General features: G+C 38.3%; 2 protein-coding genes across 2 annotated transcripts in view; one reads left to right on the top strand and one right to left on the bottom strand.

The window, feature by feature from the left end:
• Positions 1 to 18795, bottom strand: part of dars2 (aspartyl-tRNA synthetase 2, mitochondrial) — a 28059-nt gene extending 9264 nt beyond the window's left edge. Inside the window, exons 1-12 of the mRNA XM_053504106.1 lie at positions 18220 to 18795; positions 16430 to 16529; positions 16264 to 16330; positions 16035 to 16136; positions 13309 to 13404; positions 12819 to 12942; positions 12687 to 12733; positions 10315 to 10421; positions 7505 to 7574; positions 7150 to 7329; positions 6807 to 6914; positions 764 to 826 (exon numbers count right to left, since the gene is read on the bottom strand). Coding sequence (XP_053360081.1) covers positions 764 to 826; positions 6807 to 6914; positions 7150 to 7329; positions 7505 to 7574; positions 10315 to 10421; positions 12687 to 12733; positions 12819 to 12942; positions 13309 to 13404; positions 16035 to 16136; positions 16264 to 16330; positions 16430 to 16529; positions 18220 to 18391 — 1236 coding nt within the window. The 5' untranslated portion in view covers positions 18392 to 18795. The remainder of the gene's footprint in view (positions 1 to 763; positions 827 to 6806; positions 6915 to 7149; positions 7330 to 7504; positions 7575 to 10314; positions 10422 to 12686; positions 12734 to 12818; positions 12943 to 13308; positions 13405 to 16034; positions 16137 to 16263; positions 16331 to 16429; positions 16530 to 18219) is intronic.
• Positions 18796 to 19116: 321 nt separating this feature from the next.
• On the top strand, positions 19117 to 26719 carry cenpl (centromere protein L). Its single transcript, XM_053500209.1, is given in 6 exon segments — positions 19117 to 19137; positions 19139 to 19191; positions 20972 to 21137; positions 21787 to 22038; positions 23993 to 24538; positions 26430 to 26719. Coding segments are annotated over 6 exon segments (1113 nt in total). The 3' UTR covers positions 26505 to 26719.
• The last annotated feature ends 83 nt before the right edge of the window (positions 26720 to 26802 follow it).

The raw sequence follows: 26802 nt of genomic DNA, 5'->3' as shown, positions 1-26802 counted from the left end.
AAACTCAATATTACAGAGACAAAACGAGCCACTAATAAATTTACAACAGATCTCATGGTATTAATTTCAGTGTTTAATTCTTACACACTCCTTATCATTAAGTGCAAAAATGCTCTAAAGTACACAACGAGCACAATGCATCAAACTCCAATATCCAGCGGAGCAAAAGTCATCAGTGTGTATACAAGCCTTTTTCTTGTTACACATTTGTTCTTTTTTGTTCCTTATTTAACTACCAACTCATTATTTCTTTTAAGTACATCACTAAATAAAGGCAAGTGTATAGCTTTAGGTAATTAATTAAGCACACAGTACTGCGGGACACTTGGAATAAAGCGGGGCCAAACAGGTCGAATCGCTGCAGATTACAAATTGCTAATACACATTTGTTACTGCAAGTGCATGCAACAGTGCTCCAGAGAAAGTGTGCATTCATCATTCCCTTTCTAACTACACGTGAGGAGCCTCCAGAATCAGCCCGAGATGTGCCCTCCGAGTGTGGTCTACCCTTGCCTCTAGGTAGGAACACTTTTACTACGGTATCAGCCTCATGGATTACTTTTAGATAAATATTTCATAAGCGCTGCCCTTATCTCAGCCGCTGTGTGCATTATAACTACTAGTGATGTTTCTGTAATGATGAGAAGGATGAATGTGTGGGAAGGGGGCGAGAGAGAGCAAGAGAGAGAGGGGGGACAGAGGTAGGTAGAGGGGTGAATGCATGGAAAAAGGAAGCAAAAGATATAAATCGAAAAGGACTTACATGGTTGAACTGAGTCCTGGCTGCTTGTTTTAAGACCTCTATGTCCTTGGCCTTCAAGTGTTTCTGGGAAGAAAAGGAAAAAAAAAAACCTTATAAATATTTATACACAACACAAAAGCATTCATCAACATTTATGTCCTTGAGTGTGTATAAAAAAAAAAAAAAAAAAAAAAAAAAAAAAAAAAACAGTATATACTGTATATTACATATAAATATAATCAAACGGTCAAGTTGCTGTATTAAAGATATTTGCAAATAATTTGGGTGACGTAAGACAAGTAAAAGAGCACATCAAGATGTTTTTGGGAGTTTTGTCTGTTTGTTTATTGTTTATTTGTCCACACATCACATAAAAACTACTGAGCACGAGCATGAGGCAGCTTTGTTTCATCACATGAAACATACGCTACTTTGAAATTAAATTGAAAATCATTATCATTAAATAAATAAAAAAACTCACCTTGAAAAAAATCATTAGTTCATCTTAAAATTCAACAGGTGGTACTGTACATTTTTAATACATGCTTGTAAGTGTGAAATTGAAATCTACTTAATGAACACGATCTCACACTTTCATTCCGCGCACTTCACGGTATTTCCTACAATTTTAGTTCATTCAAGACTCAATAAATACCGTTGTACATTTTTTAAAACACATTTATAAGTTTGCAATTAAATTCCAGGCACAATCATTTACTGTAGACCTATATCTGTTTTTTCCTCGCTTGATCCCGGCCATTAATTCGACATTTCTAAAATAGCTTCTTTTTTTTTGTCCAGGCAGTGTATAGTATGTTGCATTAGTATTATAAAGTTTTGTTTCTGATTCCTTACCCAGACAGAATCTTATAATACTAATGTCATATAGCAGCTATACTGAAAGATATGTTAGCAATCACTCAGAGGGAGGTTTGATAATCTGCACAACAGCATTTAAAGTTGCATTAAATGGAAAGCTGGTGTGTGGGCACTACACACCAAGTAGTGTCCTGGATCAGGAGTTAGAGAGGGATTTGGGAATCTCTTGTCTTTTCAGTACTGTGAACATCCTAACCTACTTTCACCCATGCTGGCAACCGACAGTTAGTGTTAGTGTTAACATCCCAGTGCTGTTATGCTCTAAAGCACCACTTACTGAATACCAATAATCAAGTTACTCAGTTGGAACTTATGCATAATATAAAACGACACCTTGCTTTAAATGTTTTTCTAAACAACATGGCTGTTAAAACAGAAGTCCAAATCTGAAAATAGTACTATGGGGAAAAAAGGCAAACAATTTTGCAATAATTTTGTGATCTTCCATTCAATTACATTTAATAGCACTAATGCTTTAAAAAAAATATTAAGATGTGTTTCTTGTGATATTGATGGTTTAAACTGACAGCATTTGTTTTTTCAATCAACAGTTAAGAACAAATAGTAAATGTATTGTACACAGTACGTAATAGTTAGCAAACGGACCATAGTCTTGCTTTTCTCTTTTGGCAGTGATTCATAGGTCAAATTTCACTTAAATTAATTAAACATGAAGCAATGGCAACCTAAGCTGCCAAAAGCAAAAAAACATCTTTTACTTTGTATGTCCTTTCCCTTCCTGTGAACTGGCCAAACTGCCAGTTATAATAAGCAGAAAGACTTAGTTTACAAGTGGCTCTCGCTGCAATGCAACAAGATGCAACAAGAAAAAACAAAAGTAAATGCAATTACAAATCTGAAAATTCAGATCTGAAATCTAAAATACCGCACGTCAACTGCGATGGGTCACATAAAGATGTATTTTTCATTCACATAGTGGAACAAATACTTAAACATGAATAGAATTCTAAAAACACATTCAAATCACAATGTCAAAAGGTAAATAAAAAAAGAAAAAGAAAGATTGTGATAAGGAACAGATATCTTATCACTGCTCTTCTTTTTCACCAAAGTCAACCAGAGCTATTAAAAAGTCATTTGAAATCCTTGTTTATGACAATAGAAATAAATCTGTTGTACGCCCCTATTCCTCACAGTAGATGTAAAGGTATGATATACACTCACTTGGTCGTTGTGGGAGGGGATGTCAAGACTGCGGAAAATCTCCTACAGTACAAGTACACTTGGTTTGAATACACTGATGAATTAATTGAAATGAATGTAATCCAAGATGGTTGTACTGTTATTTAATATTCTGAAGTCTTGAACTTAATGCTGAAGGTGAACATGTGATTTTATTTCAGACTTGGTCTGAGAAATTTATCTGTAAATTTGAAGTGAGGCCATGGTTATACTAGATGTTATACTAAAACATGTAAATTTTACTGGTACCGGGAAATGGAAATGACATCACAAAAATATAGAACTCACAAAACCTGCATATCATTACTACTGTATAATTATTTTTTTGGTCACAGGAACAACCTAGAATAACCATAAAAACATGTGATCTTACACATATGTGGCACATTTTTTATTTCTTTTTTTGCATGTTTGTATAGTTGGTTAATATGAAATAAAATTCAGTTTATGATATTGCCTATGTTGTTTATTAAAATTAGCAATGCAAAAAAAAATTATAATAATAAAGAAGTGATGGTTAAGGCTCTTTGGTTAGGTTGTTGTCTTGGGTACTTGCTACTGATATAATGCAGTGCTGATCCCAAGCCCAGAAAACATCTAAGGACACCCAGCGTAAAACTTGTGCCAAAGTTGTGTGAGGATCCCCTTGACAGGAGCAAAAAAAAGTTTAAGTTATGCAAAAAATGCTAAAAAAAAAATGCTACATGCTCTAACAAACAGTGCCATCTTTGTACACCTAGGGTGTCTAGTTCTTACTTTTTTGACTTCGTCTTCCTCTTCACATATGGGTAAATGGAGGGGAGCGTTTGTAGGTTAGATCTCTAAAAATTGATAATAGAAATATAAAGTAAATCAAATTATAAATTAAATAAATTAAATTGTGATGAAGGTCATGTGTATTTGTTGTTTGTTGTACGTAGTAGACCACTTTGTGCTAACAGATAACGCCGACCCGTCAGACCTGTGGGAAACACCCTGAGCAAAAAAGAAATAAAATAAAAACATGTACTTTTTTCCCCTTGTAGACTCATATTCAAGTCACTGCGATGTTAAAAATGTCAGACACACAGGCCAGCAGTGCAAGCTGCTAGTGGCTAATGGCCAGTTTTTGTCCAATAAAAATGACCTTGGCTCATCTCAGACCTCATAAAGCTGACACTGTACGTTACCCTTGCACAGCCATGTTTGATCATGTTCAGCTCCCACCTCCTAACCGAGAATCTTGGAAAGTTGGCCACTTTTTGCACTAACCTTGATGTAACTGACAGCTTCATCCATTATCTACTGTATTTGTGTTCAGAGACATTTTCATGGCTGCTACAGCTTGCCTATGAATCAGACAATGTGCCCAGGAAGCCAGCGGAGCAACAGCCTGTGTGTTAATGACCAGACCATGATGGTTCAGACAGATCCCCAAGTACTTGTTACAGTTACCTTCATAGCTACATATGAAAGTATGAAGCAAACAAAAATGCTTATCACCAGTAGCTCTCTCTCAGGAAGAAAAAAATGAAATAAATTCCTTATTAACATGTCTCTGTTTAACAAATCTGGTATAGAATTTATGACACTAGTATCACTGCTAGGTGCTCTAATTGAGCCATTTCCTCTGAGCAGGGGCGTGTGAGGCTTCCCAGTCTTGGAGATCCAAAGCACTCTTACAAAGTCAGGCTTAGACTTTAACAATGAGTGTCAGGTCTCCAGGTCGCTGACCAACTTGGAGAATTTGACTAGCACAAACTACACATTGTGGCCATGCATCGTCTGTTGTTTAAAACCATATCTGTTGTTCTTTTTAAAACCATACTTTCTATATACCATTTTTCTGTTTTAACTTTTCTGCATACAATTCTGTACATGATCTTTCACTTTGTTTCTACTTATACTACCACTTAAAAGTTTAGGAGCACTTGCAAATTTCTTTGTTTTTGTTTATTGATTTATTTTTTTAAATTTTACAACAATACTGGGGATTTCAAAACTATAAAACAGCATTTATGGAATTAGGTAATTATGTGACAATGACATCAACAACAACAGTTGTTATTTTAAGTTGTTATTTTAAAACATGGAGGTCAGTCTTTTTGGAATATTTCTTGCAAGAACAGTATTGTCAAGGGCATTTAATAAACCTGGCTCTTATGAAGACCTTCGCAGGAAAGCAAGACCAAAACCTACCTCTGGTGCAGAGGAGAAGTTCATTATCCAGAGCGACTTACAATTTTATCTCATTATACATAAAGTATGAGCAGTTAAGGGTTAAGGGCCTTGCTCAAGAGCACAACAGGGACAACTTAGTGGTCAAGAAATTTAAACCGGGGACCTTCCGAACCATAGTCCAATAGCTTAACCACTGAGCTATCCCTGACCCAGCCTCAGAAATCACCAATTAACAGCACTTCAGATTAGAGCCGATATGAAGGTTTTACAGATCATGAGACAAAGAAACATCTCAACATTAATTGTTTAAAGGAGATTATTGCATATTTTGCATTGCTTTAAAACAAACAGAAATAAAAATCAGGAACTATGGAGTTAGAAAGTGATTCCAAACTTTTGAGCAGTAGTGTATATTCAGAAAATGCTACATCATTAGACTGTAATTAATGGGAACTATTCCTTGAACAGTAACTAGCTTATCTAGTCAATCTTTCATGGCCTGATGGTGGTGCTATTGGATAGATCTTACATAAACCAAAGTCTGTATTTGTAAGACAGGTAGACTAAACAACAACGATCACCAATTATACACCAGAAAAGTGGTGACAAGAGCCCACGCTCTTTGCCCATGCCCACGGAGACAAAGATCTGGGATCATTTGGTCAAAGAAAAAGCCAATGTACCACTTATCACTGAAAAAAAAAAAACTTAATTCTGGCCCGCATAGGCCCGACGGGCAAAGATCCCAAAGCTGCTTATCCGGCCCCTAAACTCCCCAGATCACAATCTGATCTAGCACCCATGTTATGTCCAATCCACTAAGGGTCCATCCTGCATTCCACAGCACTAAAAGAATCCGCTGCCAGCGCCCTGACCCAAGGGGCCAAATTTGCCCTGCTGGCACAATGGGAACCCAAACCTTAGGTTGTCATACTGTTTATGGTTTTAATGTTATGACTGAATGGTGTATATTCTACATTGTAACATGGGTGATATTATTTTTTTTACATTCAGAGCACAGGGTCAGTTCTCATATCTCACCCCCTGAGACAGAAGGGGGGAAAAAAGGACCTTCCTCAAGAGTCAAATGCAACAGATTGTGGTGATGCTGGGGTTTGAACCACCAACCTTCTGATCAGCAACCCAGCTTTAACCATTGGGGCACTATTAAAATAATTCTCTGTTCATCTTTTTTTAGCATGACTCTCACCTCATATTAAGAACCTGTGATCTACATTATAGTGTTTGTATGATGCATTTTTAATCAGTTCACAGCATTAGATCTCCAGTGTCAAGAGAAGTTACGCACTGAATAATGAATAAGTCTTGGTTATAAAGTGTTTCAAGTAAGATCAATCTTCAACCTGTGCAAGTGAAACCGTCCAGAGAGATCTTTAAAAGTACAGTATCAGTGTGTTACCACTCACACCAAGAGCGAGTGTTTCTCAGGTGAAGAAAGCTGCAAGCAGAAGTAGAAGATCAAAATGGTTCAGGTACATCCAGGAGGCAGAAACAGTGAAGAATTCCCCTAGACAATTCTTATATTTTCCAACGTCTTATATTAACTCTTACAATTACATATACAGTCGTATTTAATCTCATTCTCAACAGGAGCATAGTCTGTATAGGGCTAAATGAACACATTAATTAATGTTAAGCTTTTCTTAGAGATTATACATTACTAATGGCCCTCTACAACAGATACTTTGAAATATTTTGGCAGTGCTATCAGAGAAATAAATCTGTGAAAAATTCATTAGGTTTGACTATATGATGACTGTGTTTGAGACACTGAGACAGCTCACTCATATCTCTTACTTACAGCTCCGTCTGGAACACAGATGGCCTGGACACAGCCGCCTGGTTGGACGATGGCGTCCTTGATGAACTCAATCTGTGTGTGCTGGAACATCTCGCTAACATCCACCAGCTACACATGCAAAAGAGCACACGCCATCTTGTTATGCCAGGATTTCTGAATGTACCGTTTAAAGCATTATGCATTCTGTACTGGTGGGGAAAAAAAACATCACAGAAATGTGCTTAATCTAGGGGTGGAACAGTCTGCGGGGGGAGGGGGGGTCACAAAATGATGATGATGATGATGAAGTACTGCATATTTTCTCAAACTAGTATATAAATAAGAAACACACACTGACACTGACCTTCATTCCAAATCTAGTGTCAGGTTTGTCCACTCCATAATTTTTCATGGCTTCCTCAAATGTCAGGCAGGGGAAAGGGGTGCTGATCGTCCCTTTGTCTTCAGGCCAGGAGTGTTGCAACAGGCCTTCAATCAGAGTCATGATTCCAGACGCGTCCACAAAAGACATTTCAATGTCCACCTGCAAGTGCATTGCACTGTTATTCTAATTAAAGTTTCACCTCTAGGCTATTAGCACAGCTAGAAGAAGTGTGTGGGAGGAAGAGAAAGATAAATCACAGCATTCCCTGGCATTCAGAGCCAAACTTAGTTCTCACATATACAACAGCCAATCATAGGCTTCGCTGGGTCATTACCTGTGTGAATTCAGGCTGTCTGTCAGGCTTGGAGCCTTCGTCTCTGTAGCAGCGTGCCACCTGAAAGTACCTGAGATTACATCACACACAGAAAATCAGACATGAAATCAGATACTTGAACATCATAATACATTTCTGAAATATATTTTTAAACTGAAAAGACAAGTGACCACAGCCTCACTCCCTTCCTTCTAAATGAAATATTATACAGTATTACAGTATTCTTATATAGTGGATTTTTGAGTGAGCTGTAATTATTTAAATTAAAACAAAAAGGTGAAAATCTTACTTTATGTGTAATGAATATATAACTTTTAGAATTCAATTACAAAAAAGGGGGAAAATACTTTCCATGATAATCAATGTTCAATCAAAGTTTAATGAAGACAACAGCAACAAAACAAAACTAGACAGCTTAAAAAAAAAAGACAGATCATCTCCTCATTGCGCCAGATAAGAGTACTCTCATATCTTGATCTGCGTTCATGCTGATCGTCCCTTTATTATTGTCTTTATTTCAACAAACTCTCAATTATACTGTATAATGTGATGTCATATATTCAAACTCTCTTCCTGTTGTACATGTGGAAATTCAGATTATAATAAATGCGCTTACATTAACCATTAAACATAGTCTTGTTTTGTTTTATATTTATTAAAATAATTTCTTTTTTCAAAAATCTTTAAGTGATCACGCAGGTTGTTTTTCCATCCACTTTTCTTCATCGAAGATGATGGTTCACACCTATCCTATTGTTACTATCCTATTATTACTATTAGCCAGTGAATTTTAAGAATAGATTTTACATATTTTTTTTGCTTGATGCAGGACAACAATTTGACCTGACTGAAACAGAGTAACGTCTTTCTTTCATGGTTGTTTAAAGAATGAGAAGCTACTCGCTGCATCACAGTTAGTGTTAGATGACTGCAGTAATTATCCAATGGAAGGCTAATAACTATTTGCTTAGTTAAATCCAGGCAGTGACTTTTTGGACATTTTAATAATTTTAATAATGTCTTATACAATTCTTAACCCAAATCCAGTACTTTCGATAATATCTTTAGTTGTTGATGCAGGCCAATATTCTGACCCTTAGGAACCACAGTGACATCTTTGGCACCACCATGGGATTCGTCTTCCAAGATGGTTGTTAAAGCAACGAGAAGCTTCTTACTGCATCATTTAAGGTAAAAAGAAACATACCATGCACTGCAGAAATCATCCTATTTAAAGGCACTTACTGTAGGTGTTTGCTTATTTTAATCCAAATGGTAACTTTTTTTTGACCACGCAATGTATAATCTTTCTTGATGAATGTATTTACCAGACACAAAAAAAGGAATGGGCGAAATGACCATAGGCCCTTTTGACAATAAACCAATAACACAATTAAAGACTACCTTCTTGCTGGCAAACGTATCATAAGCAAGAATTTGAAAAGATAGAAATAAAGAGAAATCTATTGCTATATAAATTTTTTAAAATATTGGCAAACATTTAAAAAAGCAACTTATAGGAACATTATGCACTAATTTATTACAATAAGGCTTTCCTCTATATTATCCAGCTGCCAGCTTATAAGACATCCTCTTTCTGCACTAAGCACCGGGAGCACCCTTCTAATGTGTGCTGACAGCGGCAAAAAGTGTGGAGCTTAGGCACTGATGGAAAAACTCTTCAGAAAAAGCTGTCGAGAGATGCAGTAGAAGTGCACCGTCATTTGATGTGAAGTGCACGATTAATGTGAATGTAACCACGAGATTTCCACTTAAATATCGGGCTTCCATTAAATTGAGGTCATGAAATCCTAATGTGTGTGCAAGAAGTAGGCTAATAAAAATAACTCGATGTTCTCGCTCGTAAAAAAAATAATAATAATAGTTTAAAGGGTCACCCAGCTTACCTCAACGATGATGTAACAACCTCATTTATGGTTTCATATTTATATATTAACACTGCCGTTAAATGGAATTTCACAGATTATTAGTCATATATTCAGTATTTACACTAAACATGTTCCAAATAATATTGCGGTTTAAAATTATTGTCAGACAGTAGTACTGGAGCTTGATCAAGCTGGTATAAATTGAATTTAAGGGAAAGTTCAAGTCAGTAGCTAGGTTAATCTCGTGTGTTAATGTCAGGTTAATGTCAGTATTTACCCCTCACTATAAATAATTAACTCGAGACATGGTTCACCGTCATATACTACAGTACATCACAGGCACACAAACTACTCTCTATTTTCTTTCAATACATTTTTCCCTCAAAATGTCTATTTTAAATTACATAAAATACTGGTCAAATTCTTAATCGTTCTTTAAATAAAAACTAAACCAGATAAAAAGCAATGACAGCAAAGACAACATAACATAGGTCAAAGGTCTACATGTGTTATGTTAGCGGACATTAGCAAAATGAAGAAATGATGAGTTTTCATGCTGCAGGTTTCTGGATTAAAGATAAAAGATAACTTGCTGCAGCTGCATTAGAGCACTGTTACCAGTCTACACACTTATATGATGCTGAAATTTTAACACACACACACACACACACACACACACACACACACACACACACACACACACACACACACACACAGTATCACACTCACAGTCCTTCACGAGACTTTTTTATTTCCGGAAAGCAAACCCATGGATCACACTAAGGCAGCAGAGTGAGTTAAGTGTGTATGGACTCAAAAAGTTTGGGAATCCCTGTACTACATCACGGCTGAAAAATACTATACTGTGACCAAGCTATTAGTTTTTCAGCTCCATTGGAGCCGAATGTTGTGCAATCTTACCTATCCAGACCTGCCACCATCAGAAGCTGTTTGAACTGCTGGGGGCTCTGTGGGAGGGAGTAGAACATTCCAGGTTCTCCAGATGGCACCACAAACTCTTTGGCACCCTAACCAGTAACAGTACATGTAAGTAAAGTCAAAATGTGTTTTAAAGTTTAATGAGTACGAAACAATTTTGACACAATATAAATCGCTCGATTAAAAAAAATATAATAAATAAATAAATAAAAGCAAATGAAAATCTGTAGATCTTTAATTAAGAACGTAATTAAAGCTGTATTTAGCATATTTAGATTTATCCTGTATGACTAAATATAATAAGCTGTATTTCATGCCTGGCCTGATTCTGACACCATCTGTACCATTTTTCCAGCTCATTTTTCCATATAAGGTCATTGTTTCCTGCTCCTGTTAGCTTTGTTGCCATGGTTATTAATTGTTCTCACCTGTTTCTTGTTACCCTTCATTAGTCTGTGTATTTATATCCCCTGTGCGCGCCTGCATATTTTGGAGAAGTAAAGCTTTCAGTCAGACCTGTGGCTCTTTTTGTGTGTTTTTTTGTGTTAGTCATAATCTTCTTGCACCTGTACATATAAAGTATGTAAGCGCAATATACAAAAATAAATAAAAAAAAGAACATCGGGTGAGGATCTGTATTAAACTGGGAGGTGAAGTGAAACAGTGCTACCACGACTGGTTAATGATGCAGGGACGTATCGGGTCAATCACAAGGTTATGCTTTTCCTAATCACAGATAATTAGTAATTAAATACAAAGCAAACAAGGCAGCACTTCCTGATTAAAGCAAGCATGACACATGGTCATCTGGCTGCTTCTGGTCATTTGATCTCTTTATGTAATGTAATAGGTGGCTTGTAAATACAAAAACAAATCAATGCACATTTCAATTATAAAGTGCTCCAGGTCTTAGACCGAGTTCTCTGGGATTAATCACATCTGTTTAACTGAATTCGATTTAAGCACGGAGTTATCGGCACTTTTAGACATGCTAATCCAAGACCATCTATATACCCACCACTGTTAACCACAGAATCTCAATCCACCAGTCTTTCTTGTGTGTTACACTGACATGTATGTTAAATTGTGAGTTTTTATGTAGTCAGCTCTTGTATCTCTGCCCCTCGGTGCATAAATCGGGGCATTAATCGTACCATTTTTATTCTGTGCTTTCTTGCTTTCACTAACTCAGCTACAGGGTTTATGTCTAAGCCCTGATTTTTAATTCTGCCTGCTTGTAGGCATTACAATTATGTTTGTGTTTTATTCCGGATTACAAATAAACACTCCTTAAGCATGAACTTAAACTCTTGAGCACCTCTTGAGCCTCTTCACCTCTTGCACACTGTGGTACATTTTTCTCTACATATTATCCATGTGCTGAACTTTTAGAATGACAGTGTCCTTAGCATGTTTCTCTTATTAGCTATTTAGACATTAAATTAGATCTTGGTTGAATCAAGTTTATTTTCCTATAACAAGAACAGACTTTTTTTTCAGCCAATAAAACACCTGTATGATGTAATTCTTTAATAAATTCAAATATGAAAAATTGCTGTGAAATGAGAGGAATAAAACATTTTGGGCAAATAATAGCATCCATTGGTTTATTTTTTTCTAGAACACCTCATATTAAGCTTTAGTCCTTATTCATTCTTTAGCTGAATGGATAGTTATGTATAGCACTGTGAGGTTTAATCAATTATGCAATTAAATCAATCTTTTGGTGGTCGATTGATTTAACTGAACTGTTGTGTCACTGTTTGATTCAGAATAGAATCACAATTTTTTAATTAAGGTACTTGATAAACCCCTTTAAAACATACCACAATTTTTACAGTGCTCTGCGAATACTCATGTTTTATAAGTCTATTACTTCTTCTTTTAAGTTTATGAGTTGGTGCAATACCACCACCTACTGGCCTACAGTTTGGAGCTGTAGGTTGGCAGGAAAAAAAGATTATCACTTTGTAAGGGACATGACAACAAAACATCACAATGCTTCAGTATTTTTTACTTTAAATTTTCATGTAACTTTCAATTCTGTGAATAAATTAATCTTTAGTCCTACTAACTCCTTAAAGTTAAACTGAATTAATTGGCAGTTCTAGTTATAAAGTCCTGGTTTTATTATGGTCACACTTAACTAGTATGCAGAATGTTGGAACATGGAAAACGGACATCCTTACACTGTTGTAATGACACTATTGGACAACCTTTATTTGTAGTGAATGCTATCTACTTATAGCTGAAATGCAGGCAAAATGATTGTGTGATAAGTAGTAGTGTTATTTATGTATGCCTACTAGATATATTATTTGATCTTCTTAAATGAATGTTGGGAGAAAACCTACCCCAGGGGTCCTTTTAAACAGTGTTGGCGTCTCTACGTCAACAAATCCTGAGGGGGCAAGAAAGAAATGCAATTTTAAATTCTTATAACACAGACAGGGTTTGAGAGCGAGTAGTTTAAATTACAGTCCTACCATGCAAATTGCAAAGGTACTCTCTCATTTTCATCACAAGTCGCGATCGTAGTCTGAGATTATACTGCATCGGAGAAGACCGAAGATCAAGATATCGATACTGCATCCGGAGAGCTTCTGATTTCTGCCGCAACAAAACATACACGGGGGTTAGATGTAAAACGTGCCAGTATAAAAGCCACACTATAATAATGTATTGCTCAGATTCCCACCCTTAGGATAAATGCGACAAAATAATTAGCTTAGTGAAAGACGTGAAACTATCTGTCTTCAGTAATTTATGTAGAAACACTTTGGTGGAACTTTGTGAGAACAAGCTAAAACATTTGTCTTTAAATAACGTAATGATGAATGAATGCACTGCAGGGAAGGCCCACGATAGCCTAATGGGAAAACTCAAAATGCTAAATCCCCATGACGGCAAAACAATATAATGGAACGCTTTCAGAAATTAGGCATGAAATGAGCTTCCTCGCAGTAAACAACTTGCCTTGACAAAGTCCTTAATCTCAAAAGGCAGTTTGTGGCAGGTGTTCAACACGTCCAGGCTCTCAGCACACACTTCAATTTCTCCAGTAGACATGTTCTGAAAGTCACAACACCCAAAAAAAAAAGTGCTAATGAGATTTTTTTTTATGCACATTTGTTTTGATAATAACCTTGAGTGAAAAGCGTGATTATTCCTGATTATTCCAATTATGTTATTACTCCTGACAGATGCTGCAAAATGTGAATGAATATTTATTATAATTTTACTTTTTAAAGTGGTATGAATTAGTAATGTCTTAATCCACAGTTAGTGGATTCTGTCAGGAATGTGATTGGATAGACGGATGCAACTTGCAAAATGTTGAAACGTTTCATCCCACGATCTTCAAAGCGATAACGCTACGTTGCACCAATCTTTTTGGTGTTTTTTTTTCTTTCTTCTTCTTCTTTAGAGAGACCTCATTAGCTTTGTAGTGCTGCATAAATCTAGAATACATTATGCTCATGGTGTTAGAGTGAAAATGGCTAAACCGCAGGACGTCAGGATGTCACCAGGATCAAATCGACACCCAACAGGACGTCTTTTAAAAAATCACTCTGGGGCATCTCAGTACTTCAGTTTGAATCCCATGATGAAGCGAGAGAACTAGAGAGGTACCAGTGCCAGGGTCTTACCATACCACAGGTGGACCTGCCCTCTGAGCCTGCACTTTCGTATGAGAAAATATGGGAGGAAAGAAGGTGTTGATCAATATTCTTTACACCACAGCATGATAAAAAAGCTCAAATCTGATTGGCTGAAAGGGTTCCATTACTTCACTGGTAGTTCTGTGGAACATGTGCTCATTCTAATATTTTTATAGCTCCTTAAGTAGTAACTTATAGTAATGCTGTATAAATATGTATATATGAGCTACTACTAGAAAAACTAATAATTTAGATAATAATTGGTTTCAAAACCATGTTGGTCTATCATAACGTTATTTATTTATACACTGAGGACTGACTTAAACTTATTGCAGACTTTTTCATGCATTTTGTGGAATTTGCACACTATGTGGACTGTTTACAGTATATATTTTGATATTCTCATATTTTTCATATTCTGATTTTTAATTCTATATTTAATGTATTTTTAACTAATCTTTTTTACATACAAATACTTATTTTATTCTAAAAAAATTTGTGGCAAAGAATTTCATTGTACTGAGGCAACCTGTTTCTTTATTGACATATGAAGTAAACTTAAATAGCTTAAAGTAAACTTAAATAAAACTTGAAACTTTTTTGAAACATCTAATCATTGATGTGGTGAAGTTTTTTTTGTTCAGACAATTATGTAAAACCAGTGAGGACATGTTTGTGTATCGCAGCTAAATGTACATGGGTGAAAACAGGTAATAAAATTTGTCTCTCACACATTTTAATAATCATCATCGAATCTAACTACAAACCACTTTTATTCTACAATAACGAGCACTGTGTCACACTTAATAATTTAAACATTGTGATCGAGTGATATAAGCAAAATAACACACTCCAGACTGTTCTGTTACATAACAGCACAGCCACCTGTCGCGCCTTATTTATTACGTAAAGCAACTTTACAGTAAGTAAATGTGCTTCTGGTTAACAAAGAAAATGTAAAATATTGAAATATATTGGAGATTCTGCGAGAAGGGGTTTTAGCAATTTGGCAAGCGGTCACTGCTCTCGAAACAGTTAGTAGTGGAGATTTAAGACATTAAGATTCTTAATGTCTTAAATCTCATTAAAGACATTAAGATTCTTAATTTTAACAACAAGCTAACATTTAAGATTTTAACAACAAGCTCATGTTTTATTTTAGTTCTATAAAATATATAAAACCTTTATAGTTATAGTTGTAGAAAATAATTTCTCTCTCAATCTTAAAATCATTGTAGACTCCAGTGGTTTCTCTACAGTCGACACCTTAAACTCTTGAAGCCACCATAACCTTGGGCTACACAGTAACAATACACCAAATTGGGTTCTATAACCAGCAATACTAGTTATTAACTAAGGCTATCTACTTATCAATGCCCTGTAATTAAGAGTGCGGTTATACTGAATATCGGCACGGCTTTGATTAAAGTCGTAGGTGTCAGCAATTCAGGTGAAATCAATCCATACAACTGTGACAAAAAAAGTAAAACAGTTCTATAATGAGGGAATTATCAAGTATCAGACGTTTCAGACATAATATTGCTTTATTTTTATTTTGCCAGAAGAATTTATAGCTAATTCGCTATTGATTTGTACATTCCTGTTCAAGGTGCTTCCAGGATGTTTTCACTAGCGCTATTGTATCAGAATGTTATTGTATTGAATTGGAATTTTACTAGATGAACACAAACAAGCAGAGCGCTACAAACAGTGAAACCTCTTAATGAGGTTATGCTTAATATAAGCGCCCTTGGAATGTCACTCATCCAATGAAATTAGTGGACCATAACTAAGTGTTGTATAATGGTGTTTATTGATTGTGCTGCATTCTCAACGTTAACACACTAATCGTTGTGACTAAGCAGCATTTTTGTCTCTTCAGAGCGTTACTCTGGTGGATCTGTGGTTATGCTTCATTGCCTTAAGTTCTGGCCTACTGATCAGGAGAAATAACAGTGTATCCTGAGCAATGTAATTGTTTTGCTTATATTTGATCATGATCGTTTTTTTCAGTTATCATCATACAGTCACGACACATACCGCATTCTTCTGGCCCTCAGGACGAAGCCTGACTCTTCCTTTCACCTTAATGACAGACTCGGCTGATAAACCAGAGAAGGCATCCTTCAGTTCCCGCTGAGACTAAAAACAAGACAATGCCAAAAAAAAAAAAACATTCAGGATGAGATCATCACATGAGGATGATTAATAAAAGATGACAAAACTGATTAGTTTGATCTTAAATAAAGAGGTTTGTTTATTTTGATACCTCATCCTGTGGGATAAGGACTTGAACCAAACCACTGAAGTCCCTCAAGATCACAAAGAGATCCTGTCTAGAATTAAAAAAAAACGAAAGCCAGTGTTATTTAACTGGGCGTTACAAAGTGTTACAGTATATGAACAGGAATATAAACAACATAAAAATCACAAACCTCAAATACTGAACCCAGCCACATAGTGTAACTTCCTGACCCAGGTGACTGGAGCTCAGTTCTCCACAGGTGTGACTTCGGATAGACAAACTGCTCAGACCTTCAGCAAAAAAACAACAGTATTATTTATGACTAAGGTTCAATCCCAAATTACACGTTATTCACTACATAGTGCACCGTGTAGTCTATACACTCATCAGCCATATCATTAAAGCCACCTGCCTGTTGTGTACTGTGCCCTTTTGTAACCAAAACAGCCCTGACCCGTCGAGGCATGGACTCCACAAGACCTTATAAAAGCGTGCTGTATCTTGCACCAAGATGTTACCAGAAATTCCCTAACGTTGTGAGGTGGGTTTCCACATGGATGAGAAACTAAATCAGAATTTGGTGGCCTAGTCGACTCTTTGAACTCTTAGTTGTAAAGCACTGCCTTTAGAGAATACTACTGCCATTGAATGAGGTGTACGTGATCTGCAAAAATGTTTAAGTAGGGGGAACTTGTCAAGATTACATCCATGAATGCAAGGACCCACGGTTTCCGAGCAGAACATTGCCATGAGCATCACGCTGCCTTTGCCATCTTGGCTTCTTCCTAAAGTACAGCTTGGTGCCACATTTTCCCCGGGTAGTAAGTACCATTTCTTACAGTAGGTGCTGACACAAGTGGCAGCCTGTCCAGTAGCTCCGTCTGTGTATTTTTCTCTTTCTACATTTCTTTAGGTTTCAATTTTTTTTTTTTTTACTTTTTTCCCTAATTCATAAAGTTTTTAGAAGTCTATCCTATATTGCGCTTTGTTATAAATACAATTGCACTGCATTTCACTTATTAGTAATATTTACTTCATTCATTCATTATAATAATTAATAATGAATATTATTTGTGACTCATATGCTAGACAGAGAGTATTTTTCTGTTCTTAGCATTGCACTAGTAACTTTTGGTCAGCTCTTACATTACCCTGTGTCTACTGACTATATGCAAGATAACAGTGTAACAGTGTGAAATCACATCTACAAACTTGTCTTTGGCTTTCTCTTAATTGTTGGCTCAACAGCTTATTCTTTTACAAGGAAAGTCAAACAAACCACAAACACATATCAAGTATCATACTTAAACCTTAAATATTCAAGTTTTATCTACTTAAAAGATTTGTCTCCTACTACAAACTTGTCTCTGTGTTACTGTCTCCATTGCTTTATGTTACGTAAGGGATGTGGTTGCCAGCTTGACGCCTGATTCTCATTGATACACTACGGTCAATTTGGATCGTGGGAGGAAACCGACAAAGCACGAGAAGGACATGCAAACTCCATGCACGCAGATTCCTGAGGGGGAACCGAACCAAGACCCTGGATGCACTACGTCACCGTGCCGCCACTAAACACTGCATACTGGGAAAAAAACACTGCCCTAGTCGTGGGTCATCATACTTTAGCCTGTTTCAAAAGTCAGAGATCTTTACATTTGCCCATTTTTTGTGACTGTTGCTTCGTCTGAGGTTTGTACCCATCTACCCAAGTTTCATCGATCTTCAACGCAAAGGACAAGTCATCCATGGCAGATTTGTTTCTTGGCAGACTTTGACGCGATGTGCCGTCTTCTCCTGGGTCAGCAGCCTGGGGACGATACCTGATGGTCTCCCTGATCTCTCTTGAAGCTTTTTGTTACCCTCTTGTAAACCATGTTATTGATGTCACCTGTCAGTGGTTTTAATGTTATGGCTGATGGGTGTATAAGCCCTCATCCTGTACCTCATACGGATTCCGCATCACTCTGAGAAGGTTACCTGTGCTGTTACTACTGAAGAACTGACTGGAGGAAGCCGGAGTGTGTGCACACATGGAGTCTGAAGCATAAATGCGAGAGCGCGAGCTCACAGGCGCCAGCGCGTGCCGTGAACACCGAGAAACACAGCGAGTTGCCCTTAGCAACAGCCATGATGCGCGTTTACTCGCCATTACCCCAAAGTCCTGCTCTTAACAGGCAAACATTACAGCACTGACTTCCCTGTACTGAGCAACCAAATGGCTGTCTAAACCCTCCTGGATATATTGTTAATAAACAAATTAATAAATAACAATAAATAATAACAATCGGACTATACCGGCAGTCTCGCGCTAGTGATACTGTATTTAGCGCACGCGAGTCGAATCACGGTCACCTTTGCGTTACTTCCGGTTTCACTTTACACTGTTTAAGGAAATGTATATTTGTGAACGTTTAGAAATATATGTATGTATATAAAACCGTCAAAAGCAACTAAAATCACCTGCACCGGAACTGTCAAGACATATCCTTAAAACGTAACCCACAAATACACGAGTTTACTATACTCTAGCGGCGTTCAAAGAAACATATACTACCCTACTACAGAGTACGCTACAACTCTACTCCCCTGCTCCCAGCGCACTATTCTAGCGCACTGTGTAGTACGAAAGTATACGTATCTACAAGCGTTGCGTACGTAACAATCAGACTCAAGTAGTCAAACTCTACATTAATCGATTTGGCATCTTTGTGACAAACACTTAAGGCATATTTATTTCAGAAGCTTATAGTAACGTATTGAAATAAGTTTATTTGCGTTAAATGTACTACATAGTTAGGATTCTGTTTGATTTTAATCCCTTGCGTGAACTTTATTTGAGAGAGTTTTGATTGATTAGTTTTCCTATCGCGTTGCATGATGGGAAAGCGGGATGTTTCAAATTTATTTCCGCTTTAACTGGTGTTTGTTAGCCATGGAGGGGCGAGTCCGGTAGGTCAATATGGGTTTTTTTCGGTCATGGTGTTTGTTAAACTAAATAAAATGCATTACAGTGTGTTTGAAGTCGTGAGGTTATCGCTTCTTATGCAACGTTAATGCTAGCTTTGTGTTAGCTTCTCGCACTGGGGTTTATATTCTCGTATTTAATAGGCGTGTCGGCTTTATGCTGCATATCGTAAACAATAGAGGATAAGAAGAGCAGTTTAAAGCTGTAAATGGTCATTAGCTTTTCAGTAAACAATCCTGCTTGTGTTGTTGACCTGGAAGTTCGAGTTAATAGTAGTTTTAGTGAAGATCAGAACTAATTAATACTAGGTCTAGTGGAGGGGAGTTCTGTTCTAGTGGAGGGGAGTTCTGTTCTAGTGGAGGGGAGTTCTGTTCTAGTGGAGGGGAGTTCTGTTCTAGTGGGGGGGAGTTCTGTTCTAGTGGAGGGGAGTTCTGTTCTGGTTGAGGGGAGTTCTGTTCTGGTTGAGAAGCGTTCGGGTCTGGTGGAGAGCGGTTCTGGTTGAGAGGAGTTCGGTTCTAGTGAAGAGTGTTTCTAGTTGAGAGGAGTTCGGTTCCGGTGGACAGGAGTTCGGTTCCGGTGGACAGGAGTCCTGGTAGAGAAGCGTTCGGTTCTGGTTGAGAAGCGTTCGGTTCTAGGAGAGTTCGGGTCTGGTGGGGAGCGGTTTTGTTCTAGGGGAGTTCGGGTCTGGTGGAGAGCGGTTCTGTTCTAGGGGAGTTCGGGTCTGGTGGAGAGCGGTTCTGGTTGAGAGGAGTTCGGTTCTAGTGAAGAGTGTTTCTAGTTGAGAGGAATTCGGTTCCGGTGGAGAGGAATTCGGTTCCGGTGGAGAGGAGTCCTGGTTGAGAAGCGTTCGGTTCTGGTTGAGAAGCGTTCGGTTCTAGGAGAGTTCGGGTCTGGTGGAGAGCGGTTCTGGTTGAGAGGAGTTCGGTTCTAGTGAAGAGTGTTTCTAGTTGAGAGGAGTTCGGTTCTAGTAAAGAGTGTTTCTACTTGAGAGGAGTTCGGTTCCGGTGGAGAGGAGTTCGGTTCCGGTGGAGAGGAGTCCTGGTTGAGAGGAGTTCGGTTCTAGTGGAGAGGAGTTCTGGTTGAAAGGAGTTTGGTTCTAGTGGAGAGGAGTTCTGGTTGAAAGGAGTTCGGTTCTAGTGGAGAGGAGTTCTGGTTGAAAGGAGTTCGGTTCTAGTGGAGAGGAGTTCTGGTTGAAAGGAGTTCGGTTCTAGTGGAGGGGAGTTCGGTTCTAGTGGAGGGGAGTTCGGTTCTGGTTGAGAAGCGTTCTGTTTTGGTTGAGAAGCGTTCTGTTCTAGGGGAGTTCGGGTCTGGTGGAGAGGAGTTCGGTTCTAGTGAAGAGTGTTTCTAGTTGAGAGGAGTTCGGTTCCGGTGGACAGGAGTTCGGTTCCGGTGGACAGGAGTTCGGTTCCGGTGGAGAGGAGTTCTGGTTGAGAAGCGTTCGGTTCTGGTTGAGAAGCGTTCGGTTCTGGTGGAGAGAAGTTTGGGTCTGGTGGAGAGAAGTTCTGGTTGAAAGGAGTTCGGTTCTAGTGGAGAGGAGTTCTGGTTGAAAGGAGTTCGGTTCTAGTGGAGAGCGGTTCCGGTTGAGAGGCGTTCTAGTGAAGAACAGTTCGAGGCTGTGTGTGGTCTTTGTCTTTTCAGTAAACGGTTGTTCTTGTTTTGTTGAATGGTCAAGATCGCTAAGACTACTTTTTTTTTTTTTTTCCCCAGGGTTAAATATAGTCTTAACGCCTTTATTAATATTTTTTTTCTGTTTGTTTTTTTTAGCAGTGCTGTGAACACCCCGGCTAACATGCCCATAACCCAGAGGAAGAGTTATGGACGCAGCTGTATGGAGAACCCGTCTCTGTTCTGGCAGACACCAGGACACGTAACAGCTCTCGGCCACAGGATCCCAACCAGAAGAGAAGCTGCCAGGTCCTGCAATATTATAGTAAGTGACTGAAATCTTACTGCCATCTCAGAGTCTGTGTAGAGAGTTAAACAAGCTGCTTGTGTTGTCAGGTGAAACTGGTAAGTAAAACTCTGTATTGTTTGCATAAACAGTGTATTGTTTGTCTCAACAAAAAGGGTCTGGACAGATAAACATGCACACATACACATACGAATCACTCAGATAAACTCAACTACTCCAGTAACATTGGGACTGAACTGATACACACACGCACAAACACACTGATCAACAACCATCTAACAATTGTACATGCCACCATGAATTATTATTATTATTATTTTTTTTTTTTTTGCTGCCACCTAGAGAAATGTTTTTTCGTTTTACAATACGCTATATGGTTAAAATGACTAAACCTACTTGACTAAAATGGGGCTAAGGGGAAGCATATGTAATGACAAGAAGGGGGGATTGAACTTCGGGGGATACCTCAAGTAATGGGAGCAGGGATAAAGAGCATTTTCTTATTTCTCTTAGATATGACGTGTACCTCATATACTCACTTTCACTGCAGCAGTTTGTATTGTGGAGTCATTCATCTGTTAAATGACACTTATTTTTGCATGTATTTTTCGTGGGGGGAAAAAACAAAGTCTTAGAAGCAAATACTGTATGTGTCTGAACATTGCAGAGTAAAGTGGACCCAGAGCAACTATCCCTTCTGGTGAAACATGAGTGGAAGCTGGCGTATGTCACCCCGCTGTACCGCTTCCGATACACACAGCTGAAATTGTACTCCAAACACCTCACAGCATTCATCATAGCCGAGAAGCAGCAGGGGGTCGCCGTCGAGGTGGGACTGGAGGCAGGCTTCAGGGTCACCATCTCCACCGTCGCTGGAATAGCAGAAACCGAGGAAGATGCAGAGACCATTTTTATTCAGGTAAATAAACAATAGAGACTTTAACGCAATGTAAAACTCGCATAGAGTGCACATATGTATTTTTGACATCACAAAATTACTGATTGGTGTTATTTACACCAGTCAGCCACTACATTATGACCACCTGCCTTACAGTGTTGGGTCCCTCCTTTTGTCTCGTTCTGACACTTTGAGAGGCTATGAGAGAAGCAGAATGAACCTTTCTGGCAATTTGAGCTACAGTAGCTCTTTTGTTTATTTGGACTACAAGGGCCAGCCTTCACTCCCAATGTGCATCAGTGAGCCTTGGCCAACCATCACCCTGTCGCAGGTTCCCTGGTCTTCCTTCTTTGGATTATTTTGGTACAGTTTATCCTGAACACTGGAGACCAGGAACATCCCATAAGAGCTGCTCTTTTAAAATCTCTCTGACCCAGTCACGTAGCCATCATCGTTTAGTCCCCTGTCGATTTCGCTCACATACTCATGCTTGCCCCCTTATGATACATTTCTTTTGCTTTAAACAGCTCCACTTCAGAATAAAGGGTTTACTTGCTGCCTAATATTATCCCACCTCTTTTCAGCTGTCATTTTAACAAGAAACTGGGACTGCTATTTACTGTGACAAGGGCTGGATTGTGATGGCTAGAGGTGTGAGAGACCTACTCAATATTGGAGAGGTCTTCATGAAGTGACAGGTGTAGTGTATGTTAAAGATATATTCGAATACATAATATAAGGAGAGTAATAAAGTTTTTAATAATAAATTAACAAAGAAAAGGTAATGGTTTTCCTAAGGAGATGCTTGTTTCACAGAGCTTGTTTCAAGGAGTCTCCAGTGTCAGGTTCACTTTAGATTTTTGTGTTTCATGTCGCATGTTTTTTGTTATCAGCTTCAATCAGAAGCTAAGGAGAAGACTGACCCACTTTACACATGTTCCACAATATAAAAATAAGTAGCTTAAAAATTTATAAATAAATGCTTCAGGATGTGCTGTTCGAAGAAAATCAACTTGTGATAATAGCATCATCACTCTGTCATTGACTGATTTATTTATATAATTTTATATTCCTTACATATCCTGTATGCTATGCAGGAGTTTTTGGACACCAGACCCTCACACTTGGATGACGCTATGAAATCGCTCTGAAATCCCATTATTACAGGTTTGGTCCATCTTATGTTGATGGAATATTCTTAATTCTCTGAAGGTTTTTCTCTAAGCTTTGGAGTTTGGCTTGAACTTGCAGTGAGATCAGACACCGGGTGTAGTCGGTGTTCCTGTGGGGTTGAGGTCAGGGCTTTGTGCAGGGCATTTAAGTCCTTCCAGTCTTTACCCTTGGAAAATGATATTTTCACAAAGCTTGCTGTTTGCAGCCTTGTCATGCTTTAACATGAATTGTAATGATGCACATGGTATGCATAAATATTTTATACAATTTTGTGTTTCTAACTTTGTGCCAAAAGAACCAAATATAGGTGTGATGGTCTGGTGGTTCCATACTTTTGCTCATTTAGAGTTTATGATTTGGTTCGTGGTTAATAAAAAAAAAAATACCCCTCAAATATTTTCTAATTAGCCAGTGTATATCAGTTTTAAATTTTCAATAAATCATTCTCCTGTTCTAGGCGACACGGTGGTTAGCACTGTAGCCTTGCACCTCCAGGGTCTGGGTTCAATTCCCATCTGCATGAAGCTTGGTGGGTTTCCTCAAGGTACTCCGGTTTCCTCCCGCAGTGCAAATACATGCAGTATTTGGCATCCCCAAATTGCCTGTAGAGTGTGAATGAATGTATGTGTGTGTATCTGAGCTCTGCGGATTGGCACCCTGGCAAGGGTGTACCCCGCCTCATGCCCTAAGTCTCCTGGGAAAGGCTCCAGGGCCCCCATGACCATGAATACAGGATAAAGCGGTATAGAAGATGGGTGAGTAAGTAAGTGAGTGATCTCTCGTCCTATTTATTACTTTTCAGATACACTCAAAACCGGCGTTTGGGGCAGACGCTCTGAAATCTGTGTGGCGCGGCTGGTTGACCTGCGTGAACGGCGATTGCGAGTACCTGAAGTCGCTTCCCCCCGACTTCGTCAGCCTCCCTCTATTCTGCAGCAGCGGCTCAGACTCTCTCACGTCTCTGGTCAAGTCCTGGTTTGAACGCACCTTCGACTGTAATTTTGGCGCTCTGTTTCTGAACTCCACCACTCTGAACTGGCTGGCTGCTCTGTGGACCGGCTGCCATCCCAACACCAATATCAGGTTCCTAAGGCTGACCTGGACAATGCCCTCAGAGCCCGCACTGGACATCATGTACACGGTGAACCCGCAGGACGCCTGGGAGCTGTGGAACAGCATCCACGTCGAGGACAGTACAGACGACAGGGTCCACGTTGACGAGGTGCGGCGGTTTATGAACGGACTCGAGACTCACCTTTTCAGACATTTTAAGATCTACCTGTCGGCCGGGACGCTCATGAAGGTCTCCACGTCTCTTGGGTCCGCTCACCATGACGGCAAAATCAAGGTATGTACTACGTCGTGATCTATGAGTACGCTGAATTTAATGTCTACTTTATTAGTAACACCGTACTAGGGTTCCCCATCAGGAACAATCAAAATATCTCTGAGGTTCTGGTCGCATTTAAGTCCAAGTCGAACAGTCCAAGTCGAACAGTCCAAGTCGAACAGTCCAAGTCGAACAGTCCAAGTCGAACAGTCCAAGTCGAACAGTCCAAGTCGAACAGTCCAAGTCGAACAGTCCCATTATGGACTGATTTGGATATTTACGTAAATACACATTGGTACATGTATCTATACATATAGTAAAACTGTTGTTTTGTCTGTACTGTACATTAAAGATATTTGGGAGGAAAAAAAAATTAGGGTACAAAGAAGATATGCTTATTTAAAAATAGAATTATATAAAAAAAAATCTGTAGTTTGTTTCAAAATTCAACATTTTTTTATACGCACATGTGTGTGCAATTGCAAAGTACTTAATAAACGCGATTTTGCACCTAGATTTTGCAACATAAAATTTTTTTTTTTTTTAACCCCAAAATTCAACAGATAGCACTGTCCTTTTTTTTATTTTATTTTTAAATTTTTAGGGTGCTTATGAGTTGCGGGCACAAAATGAAAAGCGAAAAGAAATGCAATAACAATCCATTCTGGTAGTGAAGGGTAAGGATGTCTGCAGCATGCTTATCAATTTCACATTATACACTGCCTGGCCAAAATAAAATTTTCCCTTTCGAAAGGATCAAATTATTGACCTGCATCAAGCAAAGAAAACAACTAAGGAGATTGCTGAAACTTTCCAATACACAGGGTAGTGCAGAACCATTAACGGACAAATTCGCAAACTTTTGTCCCCCTCCAACATACACATGCACTGCTGGTCCAGTTTCCTGATCTTACACACACGGATCATAGTGAAGGCAATACACTGGTGCTGGTCGTTTATAAGAAAATGCAGCAGTAAATTCTTATGCAAAAAAAAAAAAACAGACTTGGCCGAATGTATTACTGCCTCTCTGGGGTGCCCCGGGGTTTTTCCCTGCTCCATTACACCCCATTTAATACAGAAATAACTGTTAATTAACCAATCCAGTGCCAAAAACAAAATGCACTACCGCTCTAAAGTTTGGCATCACTTGCAAATTTTCTGTAGAAAATAAATCGGTAAAAAAAAAAAAAACATTCTACAACAATTACTGGGGATTTCAAAACTTTTAAATTATTTTTAAAGAACTCATTTGGAATTGGGTAATTATATAACAACAAAAAATCTGTTGTTAGTTTTAAGACATGAAGGTCGGCTGTTCTGAAATAGTTCTTGTAAGAACAGTATTAAGTGCATTTACAAAACCCAACAAGCACCATGATGGAAATGTCTCTAATAAAGAACATCCCAGGAAAGCAAGACCAAAAATGAACTCTGCTGCAGAGGAGACATTCATTTAGAGTCACCAGCGTCAGAAATTGCCATTAGAGCCGTTATGAAGACTTTATTGATCATAAGTTCATACACCTGTTCAGAGGAGATTCCTGCATATTTTTAACGGGCGACATTTTAAAACCAGGCACAAACCGGTCGACAGATTTCACAATAGAAAACATTTTTGGACCAGATGAACTGAAACTGAGTTCTAGCTGTGAAATATCCTCCTCAGTCAGGCCGTATCGCTTGCTGGTGTTGTTTCTAATGTAATAGAGTTAATAAATCTTATTAACTTGTCTTCAGTCTCAAATGTGCCATGAGAATTCCTCTCTTCATACTTCTCAGGTTTGTGCAGCAGCGTCCTTGTCCTTACCCCATAGTGTGTACGGTCTCTAGTGAAAGGTCTCTTGTAGACGATGTTTTATTCTTGACTCACTGAAATAATCCAGTTTGTTTGTTTTGTCTGTTTCAGATCAGCAGCAGTGACTACATCAGCACCTTACTGACCCTGCTAACAGAGTGTGCTCTCCTCAGAACACCTGTTTAACTTCCCTGTCTTGCTGTTTTATCTGTAAATTTGTCCCTTTTTTTCCTTTGACCTAATAACATATTGTACTCTCTTTGTACAAGAACAAATCTTAAAATTGTATTTATTTACATGTTTTTCAGCTGTAAACATGTACCTTTTTATATGAATCCTCCTTTTGTTTTTAAACCACTGACCTTTTAGCCAAGAGTAGACACGGAGGTTTATGAAATAACCCAGTTAGATCACAGTTTGTCTGCATCTTTAATTAATGTATATTGTCTAAGTTTTGTTTTTTCTTTGTGTAATATTTACCATG

This window comes from Clarias gariepinus, chromosome 1 (genome assembly GCF_024256425.1).
Source record: "Clarias gariepinus isolate MV-2021 ecotype Netherlands chromosome 1, CGAR_prim_01v2, whole genome shotgun sequence".
Classification (NCBI taxonomy): Eukaryota; Metazoa; Chordata; class Actinopteri; order Siluriformes; family Clariidae; genus Clarias; species Clarias gariepinus.
Note: the sequence above shows the minus strand (reverse complement) of the source record. Positions and strands in the feature narration are given on the sequence as shown.